Below are 20,910 nucleotides of genomic sequence, written 5' to 3'. Positions count from 1 at the left end.
GTAAGTTCACAATATAGAGACATTTTAAATTCATTCAATTCTTTTTTTCTTCTTCTTCTTGTAATGGAGTTATTATCTGTCACCACAGCTACAAAGTTGAAGAAAAAAAAATTGAATTCTTTCATCTCGTCCTGTATTGAAACTCACGTATTAGATGTTACCCTCTCACTCTACACACCTCATACGAGGACATTTTCTAATAACCTTACGTGCACATGAATCTCGCCCCTATACATACACTTGGTTTTTTTTTTTCAATGATCTTTATTCATTACCATTAAAACAATACAAATATAATATCATGAGCTGACTGTTGTACAAAGTAACAGAATAACAACACATTTCTAACACAAAACACACAAATACTCACACAAATATTACTATACCCATATTACCATGGCAACAATGTGTTAGAAAACTAGATACTAATTGAAGTCGACACTGGTGTTTCTCGTAAAGACATATTAAAAGATACTTGTATTTTCTCTCATCCATTACAACATTATCCAAGGCTAGATTTACAGAAGTCACAGAGCCCGAAAAATACTTTGTTTGAAATTCTCAGTGATATCATATCAATCAGGCAAGTGCATTGCACATGCAGCTTTATGCTCACTTTCTCAGATGTCTCACTTTTTTGCAACACATTTCTCCATGTTCCCAGGCACCGACAGATTACTTTGCCATCACCTCGTTTGGTGGAGAGGTGCAGCTTGTGGTGCAGCCGCTGGACTATGAATCCATCCAACAGTACCTTGTCACGATCATCGCTCAGGTGAGATTTGTCAGTAGATGTGGTCAGTAGATGTCAGTAGATTCTTGGAAAAGAATCCTTGGTTTCATGTTGTTGGTGTAACAAAATGCATTTTGCCCTGCAATAATCCACTGAGCCTATATGCAGGGCTCGACACTAATGGTGGCCCGGTGGCCCGGGGCCACCAAAAATGAAAGTCGTGCCACCAAATTTCGAAAAAGGGCAAATTTGGTGGCCCACCTTGGGCCACCAATATTTTTTGAAAAGCATGTCAATAAATTCGTAACTTTTTGCGCCGGAAATTAGCAGTTAAATTTCTTTAAAGGATGGATGGAAAGGACTGAATGAGTGCCTGATAGTGAGTGTTGCGATTTTGTTGAGGTTTATTTATGAGAAGATATGTCTAACTTCCAATTCTTACTATGAAACATGCATATTTGACTCATTAAAAAAAGAGAGCTTTTAATGTGTTTTATTGTTGTTGTTTTTTCGGGTCACCAAATTTTTCTCGCGGGCCACCAAAATTTGAAATTGACAAACAAAAAAGTTAGTGTGGAGCCCTGCTATATGAAACCACTTTTTGCTGTTTGATACTGTATATCTCAATCATTATTTTGACAATCAATTTTTTTGTTAGTGTTTGATAACGTAGAAGAAGGAAAAACAAAAATCTCTATCTTTTTTTGAGCCCTTTGTTATTTATTCAAAATTGTTTTGGTTCCAGAATTTTCAAAAGCCTCTTAATCACTAAATTTATCTCTGATTCAAAATTGGCTACACATTTTGTAATATTAGCGCTGAAAATTTTTCTCTCAAATTGGCAAATAAAAAAAAATTCATTCTTATTTCAGACACTTTTAATGAATTCAACTACAGTAAAAGTGGATATTAATGCGCAATAATGCGCACGCAATTTTTCGCTCTCGACCGAGTAAGATGACATTCAGCGTTGCCAATTTGACGAGGGCAAAGCTATTATTTCTCCAGCAAAATTCCCCGGGACTTGATAGGTAATCAAAAGACCGACAGAAAGACGCTATTACATCTTGAAGATTTTGTATATATTTTGCAACCACAACACTGCTTGAATAGAAAAGAACTGTCTTTATTTGCATGCATTTGACAAGTTTTTGACTTGGTATTTTTTTTATGGTGACATTAAAGTCACTTGCACTTCTGTTCTCCTCACTTCTTCCACCTGTGCATAACAGAGTCGAATAATTCTCCCTCTTGATCTCTGCCATCCTCCCATAATTTTTCTTGGAGCTAAATCACAAAATGATACGTACTTACAAGTCTTTTGTACACTCTGCATTTTCGCTTCTCTCTTAAAGTCTTGTGCCATTATTATGCCGTAGGCAAAACTTTAAATAATGTTTTTCCTATCATCAAATGTACCATTAAAGTTTTTCTCATATCTTTCATTGTATGTAAAAAAAAAAAAAAAGCACACCATGCATTCAATTGTTTTTAATTCTTGTATGTTGTTGATGTTCAATGAGGGAATGTCATCGTAATTTCACACTTCTTTATGGATCATAGTGTCTGTTTGTTTTTTACATGACAAGTACCTTCCATGTCCCTTGAAACATGTTATGCATTCAGTTCTACAAGAAAAAAAGAAAAGAAAGAACCTCTATCATTGTTGGCTCTCGTACGTCCCTGCTGTCATTACCCGAGCATTATCAACATGTGATATCTGAAAAGAATAATAAATGAAGAGGCATTTGTAAATGTACTGTCCCACCAAGCTGTCCAGGTTGGTGTATTGTGCCGTTATTGATTATCGGCTCTCAGCGATGCCTTCTACATCCTGTCCATGGGTCCCCCACACTGTTGGTCTGCAATGAAGTTACAACAGACATATTATGTTGGTCATTTAGCTGACGTGAATGTAGTTTTGTCAAGCATTTTTTGACGTGTTTAGAATTGTCATGAGTGTGGAATATTGTTGTGAATGTAATAATGGTTTTCATCCCAAACAGCCGCAATTGTCATTTATTGCGCATTCACACTGCTACTGTATTTTCCCAGCTGAAAGTAGTATATTGCCATACCAGGATTATTATCATAATTATTCTTTGGGGAAATAAAACAGATCTCTTTCAGCTACAGATTGCACAATCTATGAAAAAGATCAATTGGTATCCGCGTTCATGTTTATCCTGCAGAGAAAATAGAGTCGATTGAGGGTTCCATGGGAGGGGCAGATACCAGTTTTTACAGTAGTTTATATCTTACTCATTTTGACATTCAGAATTGGAATATGCAGAGTTGAAATGAAAAAAACAACAAAACTGCATGTACGCTCAGACGTTAAGTTAATGAACAGATAATAATGAAAATCTGGCAAAGATTGCATAGAATCCATACAAGGATTTAAGAGTAGAAGCCCCCTGCCCTCTCCAATCTACACTGAAAATGAATGAAATTATGCTCTTGCTTACCGCTGTGCCTAAGAAACTTTCACACTGCATAATTAATTCTAAGACTGAGTTTAATTTCATTTATCTGCACATTATCCCAAGCAAGTGCCAGCTCTTACAAATGTGGGTGTGTTTTTACGATCATCATCCCATCGTAACAAAACTAGATGGCATTGTTGCGTGGCTTTTATTTCTCGGCCGTTTTGCACCAGACAGAGGCCGCTTACTGACAATAGACCTGATCAAGGTGCTCCTAAATTCTGGCCCCTTTCTCCTCCCTCCGACCTCTCTGGGGCCAATCAATAACCCAAAAGGGGTGCTGAAAAGCTCCCCGTTCACTAATTGTATGCTATCCACACATTGACACATAGTGCACTGCTAATTGCTGTTCGCTAAAAGCATGCAGGACAGTGTAGACCGAGTTTATAGGAGGTGCAAGAATGCTTGTGCATGCTGCCAGTGGAGGCTTGAATGGTCAGGAGAACCAAGTATTCTTTTACAGAACGAATGGCATTTGGAGGATTTTAGGTCTCTAGCTCTGGGAGAGATCTGAAAATACTATGTTGAAAAGAGTTTTCACTGAAGTCATTGCTTATTACCAGTTACCTTCAATAAAAATAAGATGATTTTATTTTTACATTGTTATGAAATGTTCATTGAACTAGAATAGGAATAATGGAAACCAAATATATCATTATGCTCATCATCCCGCCATCATTTTTAAAGAAATTATTGGTGTAATCACTGGGGATTAATAGCTTCATTTTTAACTAGGAATTGAGTATGGGTGATTGGTCTGTTTACATCAAAGCATATAGTATGCTGTGCACCTAACAGGCATAGAATTTGTAGTATTGCAGTGCCAACATCTTCGAAGCCCCAACTATAAAGCTTTCCTTTCCCGCTTGACTCAGTACTAACAGTTTTTATATGTGTATCATTTTGATATAGTTTTAGAACAGTTTGTACTACAAAGGGATCAAGATTAGCACATGCCTACTGAACCATTCGTTTGTAGAACAAAAATAGCCAAAAGTGATAATAGAAGATAAAAATCTCAAGAGACTATTAAATAGGGTTTGTGCTTTTTTACATGTTTATCTAGCTACATGTAGCATCAAAATAAAAGCACCACATATAGGTAGAGTGTTTTGAGTGTAGTAAACTCCTATTTTTCTCATTCCAAATTTTGGTCTGTATCGTGTTGACCCGAGTGCATTGCACTTGTGTTTAAGACTGAACACCCATTTTTGATGAGTGCATCTCATATTAAGAGGTGTAATAGGTCGCTAAATAGCAATACAGTTAATTAATATCATCTGCATATGTATCATTATTTTCTTTACCACTACCTTTCTCATCATCACTAGCATCCGGGTCATTATCATTATCATCATCATCATCATCATCATAATCATAACCCCTATCATTAAAGCCATTACCACTCTACAAATGTATGTATATACTCTGTATTTGCAGAGTATGTGGTAGCAAGGGGTTCATACAATAGCACCACATACATGTACACTGTACTGCTCTCCATACAAACTTTGGTTTATATAGTTCCCTATAATGGGCATCTCCCATGCTCCATTCCATTTCAGATTTTTGCCATATCGTGCCATATATTGTCATTGGTGCTGCGCATTACCCTCCTTCCCTCGCTCTGATCTCTACCCCAAATAATTTTCATTTAATCATTTCATAATGTTTTCCTGTTTGGCACCACCCATCCATTTCTCCTATGTGCATCTTTCCCTCTTCCCCCTGCTTTGCTGCATCAAATGAGCAGGACTCTCGCCTCCCTTGGATGGGCCAGGTTTGTTGGTTGGCAGTGCTGTGCTCCAGATTAAACCACTTTTGCTGTTGCATTTCATTCATACCATTTGCAGAGTAAAAAATAATCATTGATTGTTTTACAGACTGGCTAAAAGTTTATTTATCTCCTCTTCTTCTTTGTATTATTCTTCTTTTCCTCTTCATTTTTCTCTTATTATCTTTTTAAAAAAAAAATCTTTTTCACTTCCTATTGATTCTTTGTCTCTTTTCTAATTATCCTCCTTATCTTCATCCTTCCCTTCTTCTTTTTCGTATCTTCCTCTCTTTCTTCACTTCCTGTTCATTCCTCAAATTGTTTTTATTCTCCTTCCTCATTCCAGATCATAAAACCAGTAATGATATGTGTGACTTTTAACTCAATTTGTGCTTTGTCTATATCTGCAAAGATTGGTCAAATTAAATGTTTGCTATTGTCAATTCACATATCATCCCTTTAATATTTCCTGTGCGAACTTTGTGCCAGTTTATGCTACATAAGAAGCATGCGGAAGTATGCAGCTTTTCTCCTCATTCATATGAAGTCGATGTTATCTAACTGCATATCATTAAAGGGCTATTCTGACTCTGTAAGTCTTATAAACATTTACACATTCAAGTACTTGATGTAAGATCTATATACTTTTTGATCAGCACAATGCATTTGTATTCACCATCATTGAAGTATATGGTAGAATTTAGAGCATGCTGTGTTTTTTAGTTTTATATCTTTATAACAGTACATGAATATGATTCTGGCAATCAACATTGCAGTGCTGATCCACGAGTTCATCATTTTGCTGAATTGAACTCCTCATGTACAAAATCTCTCTTTTGTGTTGTATTGTCATTGAATTCAGATTGTGTTGTGTGCTCTTGTGTGCTGCTTGCACCATAAATTTGAAGTCCATGGGGGCATTTCATAAAGCTGTTCTTAAAGTTATGAACGACTTAAGAACAACTGGTGATCAGTTCTTGTGCTGAATTATGGAAATTCTGATAAGTATAGCACATCAGAACTGATCACCAGTCGTTCTTAAGTCATTTGTAACTTTAAGAACAGCTTTATGAACACCCCCAGGTCTTTTGTAACCATTAGTGAATGGATGGGATGCTCGATTAGCCAGAAATTTCCTCGGAAATCAAGGATTTTTGCATTGAGGAAGAATTTGTGACACGTGACTAGAGGAATGTAATTCAAGTTTGTAGTGGGACTCACAAATAGAGCTTGATTCATTGGTTTGAAACGTGATCAGAAGGATGTTTCTAAATGAGATAAAGCTCTGTAAGTGCAAAAGGGAGGGTTTTTCTTCTTTTCATTGTTGTTGAACAAGTGATGAAAAGGAAATTTCTGTTCTGGCCCTAGACTCTCTTCTCTGCTTCGATGTGCAGTCGTGGGTGACATTTGTGGGAAAGCTGAAATCCAGATATTCAAAATGATGCTGTTCTTTCCAAAGTCCATGACCCATCACATCCTTTTATTTCTCTTGGCGCTCTCTTTTTACTGCAAGTCCATTTGGTAGCATCTTTATACAGTACTATAATTATCTTGCAGAGAAAAGGCAGTTGTATAGACGACTAGTACAAAGTTGTATTGTGTGTGTGCTTTGTCAGAATTTATGGTAGACTTAAATTCAGTCTGTATGAAACATTTTTTTTTTATCTCTCTGTATATGAATCACAGCAGTGTATTCAGGTAATTTTCAGATGAATCTTATGAAGTGATATCAATAAAACTGTGATGCTGTTAGTGAGACTAATCAGGATCATGCTGGAGAATTTTATTGATTTTGAAATATACAAACATGGTATCCCAAACATGTGTGATATGACATACACATACAGAGTATGACCATACTTACAATAGAGCTGCCATGTTTTTGTTTTTGTTTGCTTGTTTTCGATGTGTGCAATTGCTGTTTTTGTTTTTCTGGGCTTTCTTTTCTTAATCAAAAGTATTGCAGACAACTAGGAAAAAAAAATCAACAGAAAGATAAAGAAACAGTCCCAGGGATTTGATAGTAAATTGGTTGTTTCTTAGTGCTGCATTCCAAAGACAGGGAAATTTCTTGTGTGCTGTTCTTTCTAAAATCATGTAACCAGAATTTTCCCACTTTTGTTCTTTTGGTTGTTGTTGTTTTTGATAGAAATTAAATGTTTATGTGTGCTGTAATGATATACAAAGTATGCCTTCATTTTTTTTTCTGTCTCAGGACTATGGAAGTCCCAGCTTGACGAGCACGGGGACCCTGACAGTGAACATTCTGGATGTGCAAGACACTGTTCCAGAATTCATCAACATTCCCTATGATGTCACCATCCCAGAGACGATGGCTGTTGTGAGTAAACAAATAATGTCATCTTTCAGGATCTTGGGAATTTCATGTTACCAAACATACCGAACAGATAGCGCACATATTGTGTAGATCTCTGAGTTGGGCTCTATTATGTATCTGAAATGTCAGAGTAAATGCAAAGTTTAACAGTCTGTTTGTGAACAAATCTTGAAGTACTGCATTGACCCGTTGAGGGCGAGTCCCGAGTATGCTCGGGCATGGGTCTATGGGAAATGCGTGTTGTAGCAAAATCAGCCCATCCTCAACGGGGTAATGCATGATGAATGACTTTGTATAAAGATATCTGTAAGGTTGGGAATTGTTTGACCTCGTGTACATTTTAGGATCGTACAGGACACAAATTAATCAACATGCACATTGAATATTTAATGTGAGTAACAATATAGATGAAAGCAAAGCTTTTCCAAATCACTTCTTAGGTGACATTGTGCATAAATCATATTTTAGGGAGAAATGCAAATAAAGTGATAGTAAAACTGTAGTAGCGGCTTTTAAGTAAAAGACAGCAACAGAAAGTGCTTGGATGAAAAGAATGGCTCGATGCAATATGACAAAAGCAATAGATCATTACATTAGACACTACATACAGTACCCTAATGATATATAAGAATAAATAAAGACTTATTATGTCTTCACTCAATTTGAACTGAACTTCTCCTTTTGTGTCATTTTTATCATTCAAAGTATCTCTCCCCTTGCATGTGTGTGTGTGTGTGTGTATTTGCACTATCTATATCACATAATTGACATCTGTGTTTTTCAGGATTCTGTCGTTCAAACTATCACAGCTGTGGACCCGGATTCCGTCAACACGAATACCATCACATACGAACTTGTTGTCTGTAAGTCGGCACATTTCCTATTAAAGTAGTTCATGATATTTCTAATTTCCTCAATACTTGCTAAAGTTTTCAACTTCCATTTAATACATTCAGTAGACTTAGATCAAATCTAAAATGTGCATTGATACATGTACTTTGGAGAAGGTTTATTTTTAGTTCTTCATTGAGTTTCGTTGTCAACATGAAGGGGACAGTGTTAGAGAATGAGTCCAATCTTTGATATTTCTTAGTTATTTTTTTTTAATCTTGTCTTTATAGAAATGAGATTACAATTTGTATTTCTTAATGTCACACAAATATCAAATGACATTATGCGTCACATTTACTGTTACTCATACTTTTTACAGAACCTAAGTAATCCTTTAATACCTATAAGCAATGAAAAGCTCTCAGAGGAATAGTCAGACACTTTTTTTAAGGGGGGGGGGGCAGGGGAGGGGATTAATTTTGTTGGAAATAGATATGAATATGCCTTCCCTCTTTTTTGCCATACAGCTGATGGTCAGGGCTATTTCACCATCGACCAGAACACTGGTGTCATCACAGTTGCCACACAAATGGATGTCGACGACCCCGTTCTACCAACCACATATCCTCTTATTGTCAGGGTAGGTCCCAATGTGGAGATCTTTGTTTTGCAGGTTTTATCAGAGTAGCCATCTTGCAGAGCCAGTGATCCCTAAGCTACAGCAACAATCTTCTTTTATGTGTGATGTAGAGTTTGTTGCTGTTTTCGTAGGAGTGTTTTGATTTTGTGTATTTGTTTAATGGAATATGGGCTGCTCTTTCAATTTTGTTAATTTTGAGTGAAATTAATGCCCAAGCTAATCTTCATATTTGATATTGTTCTCTAGAACTCAAATTTGATATTAATGCAATATCAGTGCTTCTGGCATTATTATATTTCTTTAAGTTATTTCATTTTTGTTAAAACACTTGCAGTCACTTGCATTCATTTCAGACTGTGAAATATGCATTTAAAAAGTTATGACAACTCATGTATAATTTGATTGTCATGATAAACATTTATTCAGTTTTGAAGATTGTAGAATCACCACTGGTCTCCTGCTGCATTTGAATCAATCTTTTAGGCGACAGAAAGCGGTCCAGGGGGATCTGCTTCTGCGCTCGTCAGCTTTGACGTCACCATCCAGCCGGTCAACGATGAGCCTCCACAATTCCAGGAGAATTCCTACACCACCTCCATCCCAGAATCGTCACAGGTCAACTTCCAGCTTCCTCTGAGCATAGTGGTGGACGACGGTGACAGGGTAATCTTAGACTTGCTTTCTCTATACCCATTTACTCTTGTCATACATCCCAGTGAGAATGGATTAAGAGAGTGAAATTAAATGCAACATTTGGCATAGATCACCATATTACTCATCGAGTAAACTTTATGCAGGGTACTTAGTGCAGTACATGAGGTCAATTAAAATAGGAATAAGGATGAAGATTAATCTGTATCCAGAAAGACTATGGACAGAACTCACAGGTAAATTCCCTTAATAAAGGCAACAGTCTAAAGACAGTAAAAGATTAGTTTTTATGAAGTAAGTGTAAATTGAAGTATATGCACCATCATCTGATGACATAACACACCTACGTCCTTTCATACTTCCTTCCTTGTTTCAATGCTCAGTTCACAGATAGCACCATCTTTATCTCGGCGGAAGATGGAGCCAACGTGCCCTTCAGGGTTTCTCCCACTCAGGTGGTAGGCAGTGGGACAATCACCCTGCTCCTGACGCAGCAGCTCGACTACGAGAATCAGCAGAGCTATGCCTTCCAGGTGAGCTGGACAACCATGCCCACTTTTTACTGTTCTGAATTCATCTCTTGCAACTTGCCAGTGTATGCTACATTATATGTTGTGTATGTATGTGTGTACGTATCTGTCTGTCTGTATCTGCGTCTGTGTCTGTGTCAAAGTCAGAATGGGGGAGGGGTTAAGTGGGAGAGATGGTCCTTATTATATACATGTAGTACACTTGTTTATTCCGTTTTGTGTGTTTTTCATACTGACCAATAAAATTAGTTTTCACGACAGTCTTTGCTTCTAGTGAAGTTGAATCTTATTTTCCTTTCCTTTACTTGTGGTTGTCATGTACTGTGGCCTGTATGCAAAGTTCAGTCAAGAGAGAGAGTATTTTGCCTCATTTCAAAAAAAAAGCCATACTGTCACACTTACAATGTAGCATCTGGCCCAATTAGATCTCAAATGCAACATCCACTAAACCAATGAACATCCCTTCATTTCCAATAGGAATACAACAGGTTAATTGGAAACCATAAGAATATACGACATTGTCCAATGACAACCTGATGTTACTCTTAGGGATTGAATATAATCCAATCCTTAGGAAAATGTAAGATTATCTTCTTCTTCTTTTTTGCAGTGCATGATGTGAATCAAGTAACCTAGTGTCTATTGCTTTCTGATAGTATTTTTCTTCCTGTATTCAGATGAAATAGAGATAAAGAAAAGACATCATTTCAAACATTCCAAGACATGTCCTTTGCACATGTAAGATTCCAGTGCAAAATTTATATTGGGCATAATTCAAATTTCAGTGTTGAAATACAAACATTGATTTTAGGTTACAGTTCCTATCTCTTATACTCTTGTATAGCTATTACCTCAAAGTTTTGTATGTTTTTATGTTCTTTTTTTATGTTATTAGGCTCAAAGTTGCCAGTATTTCATTAGTTTTTCTTCCCCCCCCCCCCAGCTGGTAGCAACGGATAGTGATGGTCAGGACATGACCATGGTCACTGTCGATGTCACGGATGTCAATGACAACAATCCAACGTTCATTAATGGCAAGTACCTAACAAACAAACTCCTTGTCTGAGGTTGTGGGAGGCATCTCTGCCTTTAGATGGAATGGTAACAGATGGTAACAGATGGTTGTAACTCCAGATTTTTGTTTGGTTTGTTTGAAACTTAATTTGAGAGTCATTTGTTAATAGTTTTTGTTTTACTTTGTTTCATGGGGTTTCTTCTTTCTTTTTTCCTTATGATATGCTCACTCATGCCAAAAGGCATTTGCATGTTCTTAATGGTGCCTCACTAAAGGCTTTGAACAGTTGTCTTACATCAAACATGTATTATCATCACTAGTTTATACTCTGAGAGTAAACTTGAAAATTAAATGATACGAGGAAAGAAAAAATATGAGATGGGAATAATTGATTTTGATGGTTTGTAATTAGTCACTTACATTGTAAATTATGTTTTTATCTTTTCTTTTCCCCCTATCATTTGAATAGTGCCAGCAGAAGGTTTCTACCAGGGCTCCATCAACGAGAACGATCAGGCGGGAACGTTTGTAGTGCAGGTCATGACCTCTGACCCCGACATGGGGGAGAATGCTGCTGTGGTTTATTCCATCACTGGAGGAAATGTTAATGTGAGCATCATTACAAAAAAAAAAAAAAAAAAAAAAAAAAAAAAAAAAAAAGAGGACTTACAATTGTGGGTTATAGACAGTAGGGGCTGTAGATGTGTTTCATAAATCTACTAATGCATATATCCTCATTTGTTCACATTTTCCACCATGTTTATGCACCATCATATTTGTGGACTCCACACAGTTCATGATAAAAAAATAAATAAAAAAAAGAGGTGCATGAATTTCTAGCTCTATGACAGAAACTCAAACCAAAACTATTAAAATTGCTATTTTATACGAGTCATCAAGTTGGCCTGTTAAAAAAAAAATGTATCAGATAAAAATTGCTCTTTCTGTGTATTTGTTTGCTGTGAATTTTTACACTTTTTACAAATATTTAGATTGCCTGTGGTACACTATAACAGTGTATGAATATTTGTAATGATCTGAAAAATCTTCTCACATTGTCAAAAATTTTTTTATAATGCCTGGGTTGGCATGTGAGAAAAAACAAAAAACAAAACAGTCTAAAAGTTTGTATCTCATCATAATGCACCTTGTGAGATCATCGTAGTGTTCCAGAAAGAGATTGCCAAGGATATTTTATGCTTTTTTGAAGTTTACCAAAGTGTTTCATCACACACTCGCATTGATCAGTAAAAGAAAAGAAAAGAAGAAGGAAACTAATAAAAACCATACCCTGCATCTCTCTGTCTTACTTTTCAGACTGCATTCACCATCAACCCCACCACCGGTGTCATCACAAACAATCAGATCTTGGGTCCCAATGCACCCCAGACATACACCCTCATCGTCACAGCAACGAATCCCACATCGGCTTTCCCCCCTGCGTGAGTATCATCATTTTTTTTTTTTTATGCCTCCGCAACGAAGTGGCCGGAGGCATTATGTTTTCGGGTCGTCCGTACGTCCGTACGTCCGTCCGTCCCGTTTTGTTTTTGTCGATATCTCAAGAACCGTGTGGTGGTTTTACATCAAACTTGGTATGAGGGTATATCCTTGGGGGATGATACTTTGTGTGGATTTTAGGGTCACAGGGTCAAAGGTCAAAGGTCACAGGTTATTTTGTGAAAAAAACATTGAAATTTCATGTTTTTCTCCATATCTTGCAAATGGTTCAAGGTATTCTCATGGAACTTAGTATATATGCTTGTACCGATGGGCAGTGATTATCTAGGGAAGTTGGGGGTCATGGGTCAAAGGTCAGGGGGTCAAAGGTCAAGGTCAACTCCTCAAAATATCACTACTTTCCTTAAAATGCAATATGCCTGAAGGTTTTTTTTTTTTTTTTTTTTTTTTTTTAACTTGATGTATGGCATGTATTACCCAATATATATTTTTGGGGAAGTTTCTTGCCAAAAGGTCAAAGGTCAAAAGGTAAAAGGTCAAGTGAAAGTGCTAAATTGCACTTTTTCCTCCATATCTCGAAAGTAACTCAAGGTATCATCATGAAACTTACATATTTATGCATGTTTAACCTAACAGTGATTCTCTTTGGAACTGTGAGGTCAAAGGTCAAAGGCCAGGTTTAGATAATGCTATTTTCCCATTTGATACTGAAATTATACTTTTTCTCAATACCTTGAAAATTACTCAATGCATAAACTTATAAAAGGGTCAATAGTCAAGTAAAAATCATCAGTTCCCCAAAAATCTGCACTCTGACATTTTAATCATTCATCCAATTGAACCTAGTTCTAGGAAAGTGAACATTCAGCACATTTGTGTCAAACCTGTCATTTTAATATTTTGCCAATTATGTTAAACTGTCATCACACATTGTCAAGACATTGTACTATAGACCTATTAGGAGAACCATGCATTATGGCGGAGGCATATCAGTAGCCATAGCGATATATCTAGTTTTTAATCCATCTAGGATGAGTAGGTTTTTTTGCTCTCTCTGTCTTTTATATTCTAGGTGGCCACCAAATGTTTTGATACCCCCTGCGTTAGTATCATCATTTTTTAAATCCATCTAGGATGATTAGTTGTTGTTGTTTTTTTGCTCTCTGTGTCTTTTATCTTCTAGGTGGCCACCAAATGTTTTTATATTCTTGGCTGTAATTTTTAATTTTATCAAAATGATCATACTGTAGGCAGGCAGTAGTAAGAGATGCAGGCATGCAGATGTGAGTAGAGATGTGCCCTTCCCTAAACCAACTCCTGTCCTTTAGGTTCTGTAACAGACATATATTTGTCAAATGAGGTGGCATTAGGGCATGGGCAGTGCCTAGGAGAAAAATTGAGTGGCACAGATCTTTCATATAAATTATGAAACATACTCTTGTGATGAAGTGAAGGGAGTGATACATGTATCTTCTCTCCATATATTCTGTAGCTTGCCATGCAACCACATAGCACACTTGTATTTGATTTCTTCATCTCCCGTCCACCACCGATTACATGTATTTCAGTATCGGAAGCGCCACGTCTACTGTCATCATAACTGTCAACGACGTCAATGACAGTCCTCCGCGATTCAGCCAGGATGAGTACACCATCACGATCAGTGAGGTGAGGCATATCGTTGCTCCTAGATGGCCTTGTTTTTTCAGAAATGTGCAATCACATTCATTCTTTGCACAGCTATTAACATGTGGATGATGTTCAAGACTCAGTTGTATCTGTGATGTTCATTGCAAATATATGCCATGCTTATCAGTATTGCACACTGAATCATGAGTCTTAGAAGGCTGAAAAAAATAGTAACAGGAGAGGATTACCTAAATGCACAAGTACAGTAGGTCTGTATGCATGGGGAAAGCAAATGGCAAGTTTACATGGCCCAGAACATCTCCATCAAGTTCGTAAATCAAAAGTTGTTGTCTTTATGTTTTTTTAACGCGGGAAATCCAAATTAAGAATATCAAGAAATACTTGGAGAAAAAAAAAAAATATATCACTTGGCATACCTTGGCATACCTAAGGAAAGTGTTGATGAATGGGTACGCCCCATTGTTTTAAGTTTGTCCATCTTCTTGTTTCATGATCGTCGTACCATTAAAGTTCCCTTCCATGATACATTTTCCTTCACAATGATATGATAATTTGATTATTGTCATTATGATTGATACTGTTATTGTCATCATTATCATCAACATCATCATTTTGTCACTATTATTGTGTTTATGAATCATGTACCTTTCTTGCAGGCTGCTCAGGTTGGAACAACAGTCACACGGATCACAGCCACAGATGAGGATATTCCAGAAGGAGATCAACTGACATATGCCATTATATCAGGAAATGACGGAGGTAGCTGAATTTGACTTCTTTGATTATTTCGCACATCCCCACGCCCCCCCCCCCCACACACACACACAGAATTAGACAAACAGAAAATTTAAAAACTTGACAATAAAAATGGCCGAAGAAAGTGTATCTACATGTATGTGTATTTCTGTGGGCCAGTGCACTTTTTTATTTTATAGAGCACTGTGTATCCTTGTTTCAGTACTTGGGGTTCAGATGAAAGGTTTATTTGCAACCATTTACTGAATTGTGGTTAAAACAGATGCATTGTATGAAAGTTTGCCATGTAACAGATCAGCAAGGACTTACATTTATGTACTTCCCCACCTGTGATATGCATTTGGTATTCACTTTGAATTGGGTTTAGTAAATGACTTTCCATCTACAGGTTAAGCTAAAACTATTATGACATTTGAATTTATGAGATCACATGCCCACAAAAGTTACATAAAAAGTAAATGATCATTTGCTGAATGTTGTTGTCGAGGAAATAAATACACACAACCATTTTGGGTGGATGTTGACAGAGAATGGTTATCAACCTCATCAGGAAACACAATATCAATCTGTTTTATGCATTGATACAGTGTATGTTTGAGTATCAAAAAAAGTCTGTGTAAATGTTGATCCGCTCGAGGACCAGTTGGAATTATAAGCCAGATTTTGTGTGTCTATATAAAGTTTGCTGAAGAATTACAGCTGTAATACAACATAAAAATAAGAATGCAATGAATTATTAACACCTCTGCAATACTTCTTTGCCAAACCAGGCTTTTTCCAGATCAACCCGGTCACCGGTGACGTCACACTCTTGCGCCAGCTTGACCGCGAGGTCCAGCCGCAGCACAGTCTGACCATCACTGCCACTGACCGGGGCACCCCTCCCCAGTTGGATACTACTCTGCTCACCGTCATCGTGCAGGACTTCAACGACAACGCTCCGCAGTGGAATCAGCTCACCTATGAGGTCTTCATCCCAGAGGATTCGGCTCCCAACAGCTTTGTTGTGCAGGTACAGCTACAGTGCATCATCCTTCCAGATAAAAAGGGCATTTATCTCTTCTCATGGCACCCTTCCACAAACAACAATATCAACAGAATTTTGCCTGTAGATTCAATATAACACAAACAAAATAAGACCAAAAAATGCCGTACAGTTTTGACATGGAAAATAGAAATGTTCTGTGAAGTTTCTTCTGCTTCTCTGTACTCCCAGGCCTTAATTTCCCCTTCCAAATCCACAAAATGCTGCTCATAGAATGTGCTAAAATGTGCCAATTGCTGCTGAGATCACAATGCCTCCAAGCACTGACTCAGAAACATATCTATGCTCTAGATTTCCCTGTATCCTCTTGAAATTTGGAAGATACATCGTACAACTTACTGAATTTTGTCATGTGCACAGAGAGGCATAATTGATACAAACATCAGGAATAATGCATAGATTGCTCACAAGGAAATTCATACACTTTAAGCCTTTCCTGTGCCAGGAACTTTGAACAGTGTATACAATGCCATGGGGTTTTCTTAGCCAATTGGCACTCAAAGTACTCAAAGGATTAAAGTGCAATAAGAGTTTATGTGTGTGAATCCCATGCCCAGTTACATTGTAAGTTGGCACCAGTTTGAATTTGGGACTCCCATGAAATTTTCCAGTAATCAAAACAAGTCATACATGATACATGTATGTTTCCCCCTGGCCAGGTTGATGCCACGGACAGTGATGAGGGAACAAATGCAGACCTGACGTTCACCATCACCAACGGCAACAACCTCCCCTTCATCATCGATTCGCAAGGCAACATCCGGACGGCAGGCACGCTGGACAGGGAAACTACCCCGCAGTACACTCTGCTTGTCACCGCCATCGACAGTAAGTCAACAGCCCACTAACCTGACAATCACTTTGTGGTACTCATCACAGAGGTTCTAGTTCACTGATTGCACACCCTTTGACTATCAGTGGTAGAATATGTTATGCTCGCCCTTATCGAGAATTACTTACACACTTGTAGTTCTGGCCATTAAGCCGAAGAAATGCCGATATGACAGGAAGTGCCTATACAACTGCTATATGCAATACTGTACCAAATATCTGATAACAGGCACATACAAACGTGAGGTGGTTAAAGAAACAACAACCAAACTTCTCATCACATGACAAACGAAAAATGTACATGGAATTTGCTCCCTTTCCAAACTCTGTCAAAACTATTTTTGTCTCTTCATACAGTAATGTGCCTGCCTGTGCACCCTGCAAACATGAGTCTGTGTTTTTGTAATGTAATCGTAATGGAATGAGTAACTTTGCATTTGAATATTCTTACATATGTGACCCGCTACAACAAAAAGGTCCTAAAGTCGCGCACGGTCGAAGCCGTGAAAATCGAGTTTGAAGTCAGAGCATCATAATTGGTCAAAACTTACGATTTTCTGATCTTGACATATTATTGGAGTCTGACATGTCTTCTATCATCTGTCGAAATTTTGAAGCAAAATGATGAAAAGAAAGACCAAAAAATAGCGTTTTTCTGGGCCATGTTTTTGGCGTTTCAACCAAGCAGAAACCGGTTCGAAAATTTGGATTGAGCGCCACAGATAGGCTCCGCCCCTAACAACGACCGGAGTGATCTCATTGGTCAGTTTGCTGCTTGCCGCTAACCGAAGCGTGAAGCTCGCACACTGCCAAGTCGACTGGTGCGTGCGGGCGGGGTGCGCTTCAGTTTGCCCAGCCGCTTCTCCTGGCATCCTGGTCACTGATTGGTCGGTGAGGAGACCGCCGACGCTGTGCTTGAATGAGCATTTCGGGGGTTGCTAGGGTTTACCTTGTATTGTCCGGAGGTGAAAACTAACTTGCGTGTCCCTTGATCGCGATTGCGTCGCAAGGAAAACTTTTAGGGCGCTTTTCTCGAAACAGTGATTTCCCATACGTCTCGACATGCTCTCTTTTAAACATCGATATCTCCGCAGCCGATTATTTTCATAAAATGTGTTATATATCAATTTAAAGCAGAAAGATCAGGGAATTTTGCCATGCAATTTTCAAATAATCGACCTCACCCGACTTTAGGATCATTTTGTTGTAGCGGGTCACATATACACTCAAAATGTATACATATATACCATACATGTATGTATATATTTACATATACTATTCCCACCTAAAGTCATAATCTGGATTTTACCCTTCTTTCTCCAAGACGGAGTTCCACAGCAGGCAGCCAACCCGCCAGCAACCGTCATTGTCAACATCTTGGATGCCAATGATGAGAGACCCGTGTTACCCCAAGATTCCTACCAGTTCACCGTGTCTGAGGATGCCATCTTGAACACGTTTGTGGGACAGGTGCGCATTTGAATCTGTTTATAGTCATTGTCGCTGCCAAGGAGGAGGCGGATGAATGCACTGTCTGTTCAATACAGTGCCGCAAATCATCCCCTGTCAAGTTCCGTTGAGTAATGTTTATTTCACCACATGTAGAGTTCTCGATGATGTTTACTGTGATGCGTTCGCACACTTTGCAGGTATCAAGGCTAGTATGGCAAGAAGTCCCTGTGATTATGGCAATATCACATATGAGATCACATATAACATGTACTGTTTTGACTTTTAATGGAAATGATACATAATTTATAGCTGCTGCAATTTAATGTCAGCACTCACTTTGCACATATTCTCCACAGTCACACACACACAAAAAAAATTGTTTATGTAACCAGTATGCACTTTATGTATGCCTATCACTTTTCCCTTGTGTTGTTTGAAGGTTGTTGCAAGCGATCCCGACACGACCGGCACCCTCACGTACATCTTCACGCCGAACAGTCCCGACTTCACCTTCTCCCCGAACGGACGCATCACGACGGCGGCCACACTGGATGCGACGGCTACCCCGGTCTACCAGCTGACGGTGGTGGCATCGGACGGCATCCAGACCTCGCTGCCAGCTACTGTGACGATCACCGTTGAAGATGTCAATAATCAGCCACCTGTCTTCTCCCAGGGGATCTACACAGAGACAGTGCCTGAGGATTCACCATTCCAGACACTCATCGTTGATCTGGATGCAACAGATTTAGACAATGGTATGTGCTTCTATAAAACGAGATGTTTTTTCTTAAGCCTGTCTCAGCAACGGTTTGGGGCAAGTTTTATTTATGTGTAGTGATATCAAAGAGGTACTAGGCGTACCTCATTGGTTATAGTTGGTTCTTTTATGATCCAATAGAGATTATAATTTTGTTAAGGTGATGTATGTGGCATAATGTTGAATCTTTATGTCTTTTGTCATTAAGACTCTGAACATGATCCTGAGAATAGATGTAAAGAAAGTCTTCAATGAATATTTCATGCAGGACTTAATTTGTTTTCAATCTTTGACAACAAGGCAAGAAAATGAACATGAATCAAAACTGAATACAATTTTGATAGTAAAGATATAGATGTACACTGTAAGAGGAAACAGAAGAGGAAGAAGAAGGTAGGTGAGTCTAGTCTTGCTTAAGGCTTTGTGCCAAGATCATTATGGATACTGCTGTGGTTGAATCTCTCCTGGTTGTGTTTCTTTGTGTGAGACTAATGATCACCCATGTTGATTTCAGGGATTATGCTTCATTATTTGGCACTACCCATAGCAGAGGCATGAATGAGAATATTCTCTTTTATTGATATGATTGCATGATGTTGTATCATCATATTCTTATTTCAGTATTCACCTTTGATGATATATGGTGTAAACTTGAGACTAAAAAATTCCAGGATTACTGGCAGTGTTAGCTTGCAGATGAAAGAAGTCCACACCATGAGTAGTAGAGCATCTGCTTTCTCCATGTGCTAGGATAACAATACAGGAACCTTCTTACATACAGAGAGCTGCAGGTCTTTACTTCTCTGCCTAAATGTTTTTTGCATTAGGAAACAATGGAAACATAATATACAGTTTCCAGAGTCTGCGGCGCACTGAGGGTCCATTCACTGTTGATCCCTTCACTGGCGTCGTGGAGACCTCTGCGGCACTCGACCGTGAAACGCAAGATGCGTACAGCCTGATCGTTCTCGCGGTCGACACGCCACTCAACGGCTCCCCTATGACAGGAACGGCCACGGTGTCCGTGATTGTGACTGATGTCAATGACAACGCACCAACATTCCGCAACATTTCCTATGAGAGATCGGTTTTCGAAAACATTCAGCCCGGCTCCAGGATACTCACTGTAAGTTTTTTGTTGTTCCAATTGATTGAGATGTTCAATTCATTTGTAATTCTTGATGCGGGGGAATGCTTTTGCATCTGTTTGTATCAGTGTACCTGTGGCCATTTACTACTTTGATTCCCTTTTCCCATTTCTATCCATTTCTAATCTACTTTGTGTGTGTGTGTGTGTGTGTGTGTGTGTGTGTGTGTGTGTCCCAAAGTTTATGAAACCATAAAAGAAAAGAGTGAAACCTCATATAGGACTCTTCAGCAGTTAAGATAATATGGTGGCTCTACAAAGTTTTTCCTGCATATCTATGCAATGTAACAGCAAATATAGCTCCTGCTGTGATTATTTCGTAAGGGAAAAAAACACAATTTATACACAAAGTGATAAAGATTACCACACACACATGTACATGAATTACCTATTCAAATTCATATGTACATTACACTTTTTCAGGTGACTGCTGATGATCCAGATCTGGGACAGAATGCCATTGTCCTCTACCGCATCATCAGCGGGAACACCAACAACATGTTCACCATCGACAACTTTGGCAACATCAACCTCGGGGCCACGCCCCTGGACCGTGAGACGCAGGATAGCTACTTCCTCATCGTTCAGGCTTATAACAGTGACCTCTCGGTCGGCACAGACCAGGGTGAGTTAACCCCTTGTGTGCCCTGACGGCCGATTGGCACAGAAAACCCCTTACGCACTGTATGCACTGTCCAAAGCCCCCCTGCACAGAAAGGGTTAACTTAAGACAGTAATGAATCATTTCTGATGCCAGTGACCCATTATGATGTGATTTCAAGTGTTATGTTGTCTAACGTGGTTCTCATC

The 20,910-nt window shown here is 38.4% G+C and overlaps 1 protein-coding gene across 1 annotated transcript in view; it reads left to right on the top strand.

The window, feature by feature from the left end:
• The window catches only part of LOC140228447 (cadherin-23-like), a 145,759-nt gene that overhangs the window by 72,134 nt on the left and 52,715 nt on the right, over positions 1-20,910 (top strand). Inside the window, exons 37-53 of the mRNA XM_072308662.1 lie at positions 665-775; positions 7,209-7,334; positions 8,116-8,194; positions 8,690-8,802; positions 9,286-9,465; positions 9,837-9,986; positions 10,927-11,017; positions 11,468-11,607; positions 12,316-12,440; positions 14,028-14,127; positions 14,766-14,868; positions 15,636-15,877; positions 16,570-16,738; positions 18,066-18,211; positions 18,633-18,951; positions 19,781-20,079; positions 20,524-20,725. Of these exons, the coding sequence (XP_072164763.1) occupies positions 665-775; positions 7,209-7,334; positions 8,116-8,194; positions 8,690-8,802; positions 9,286-9,465; positions 9,837-9,986; positions 10,927-11,017; positions 11,468-11,607; positions 12,316-12,440; positions 14,028-14,127; positions 14,766-14,868; positions 15,636-15,877; positions 16,570-16,738; positions 18,066-18,211; positions 18,633-18,951; positions 19,781-20,079; positions 20,524-20,725 (2,695 nt within the window). The remainder of the gene's footprint in view (positions 1-664; positions 776-7,208; positions 7,335-8,115; positions 8,195-8,689; positions 8,803-9,285; positions 9,466-9,836; positions 9,987-10,926; positions 11,018-11,467; positions 11,608-12,315; positions 12,441-14,027; positions 14,128-14,765; positions 14,869-15,635; positions 15,878-16,569; positions 16,739-18,065; positions 18,212-18,632; positions 18,952-19,780; positions 20,080-20,523; positions 20,726-20,910) is intronic.

The sequence above is a fragment of the Diadema setosum genome, chromosome 5 (genome assembly GCF_964275005.1).
Source record: "Diadema setosum chromosome 5, eeDiaSeto1, whole genome shotgun sequence".
NCBI lineage: Eukaryota > Metazoa > Echinodermata > Echinoidea > Diadematoida > Diadematidae > Diadema > Diadema setosum.
This window is presented reverse-complemented; position numbering and strand designations above follow the sequence as displayed.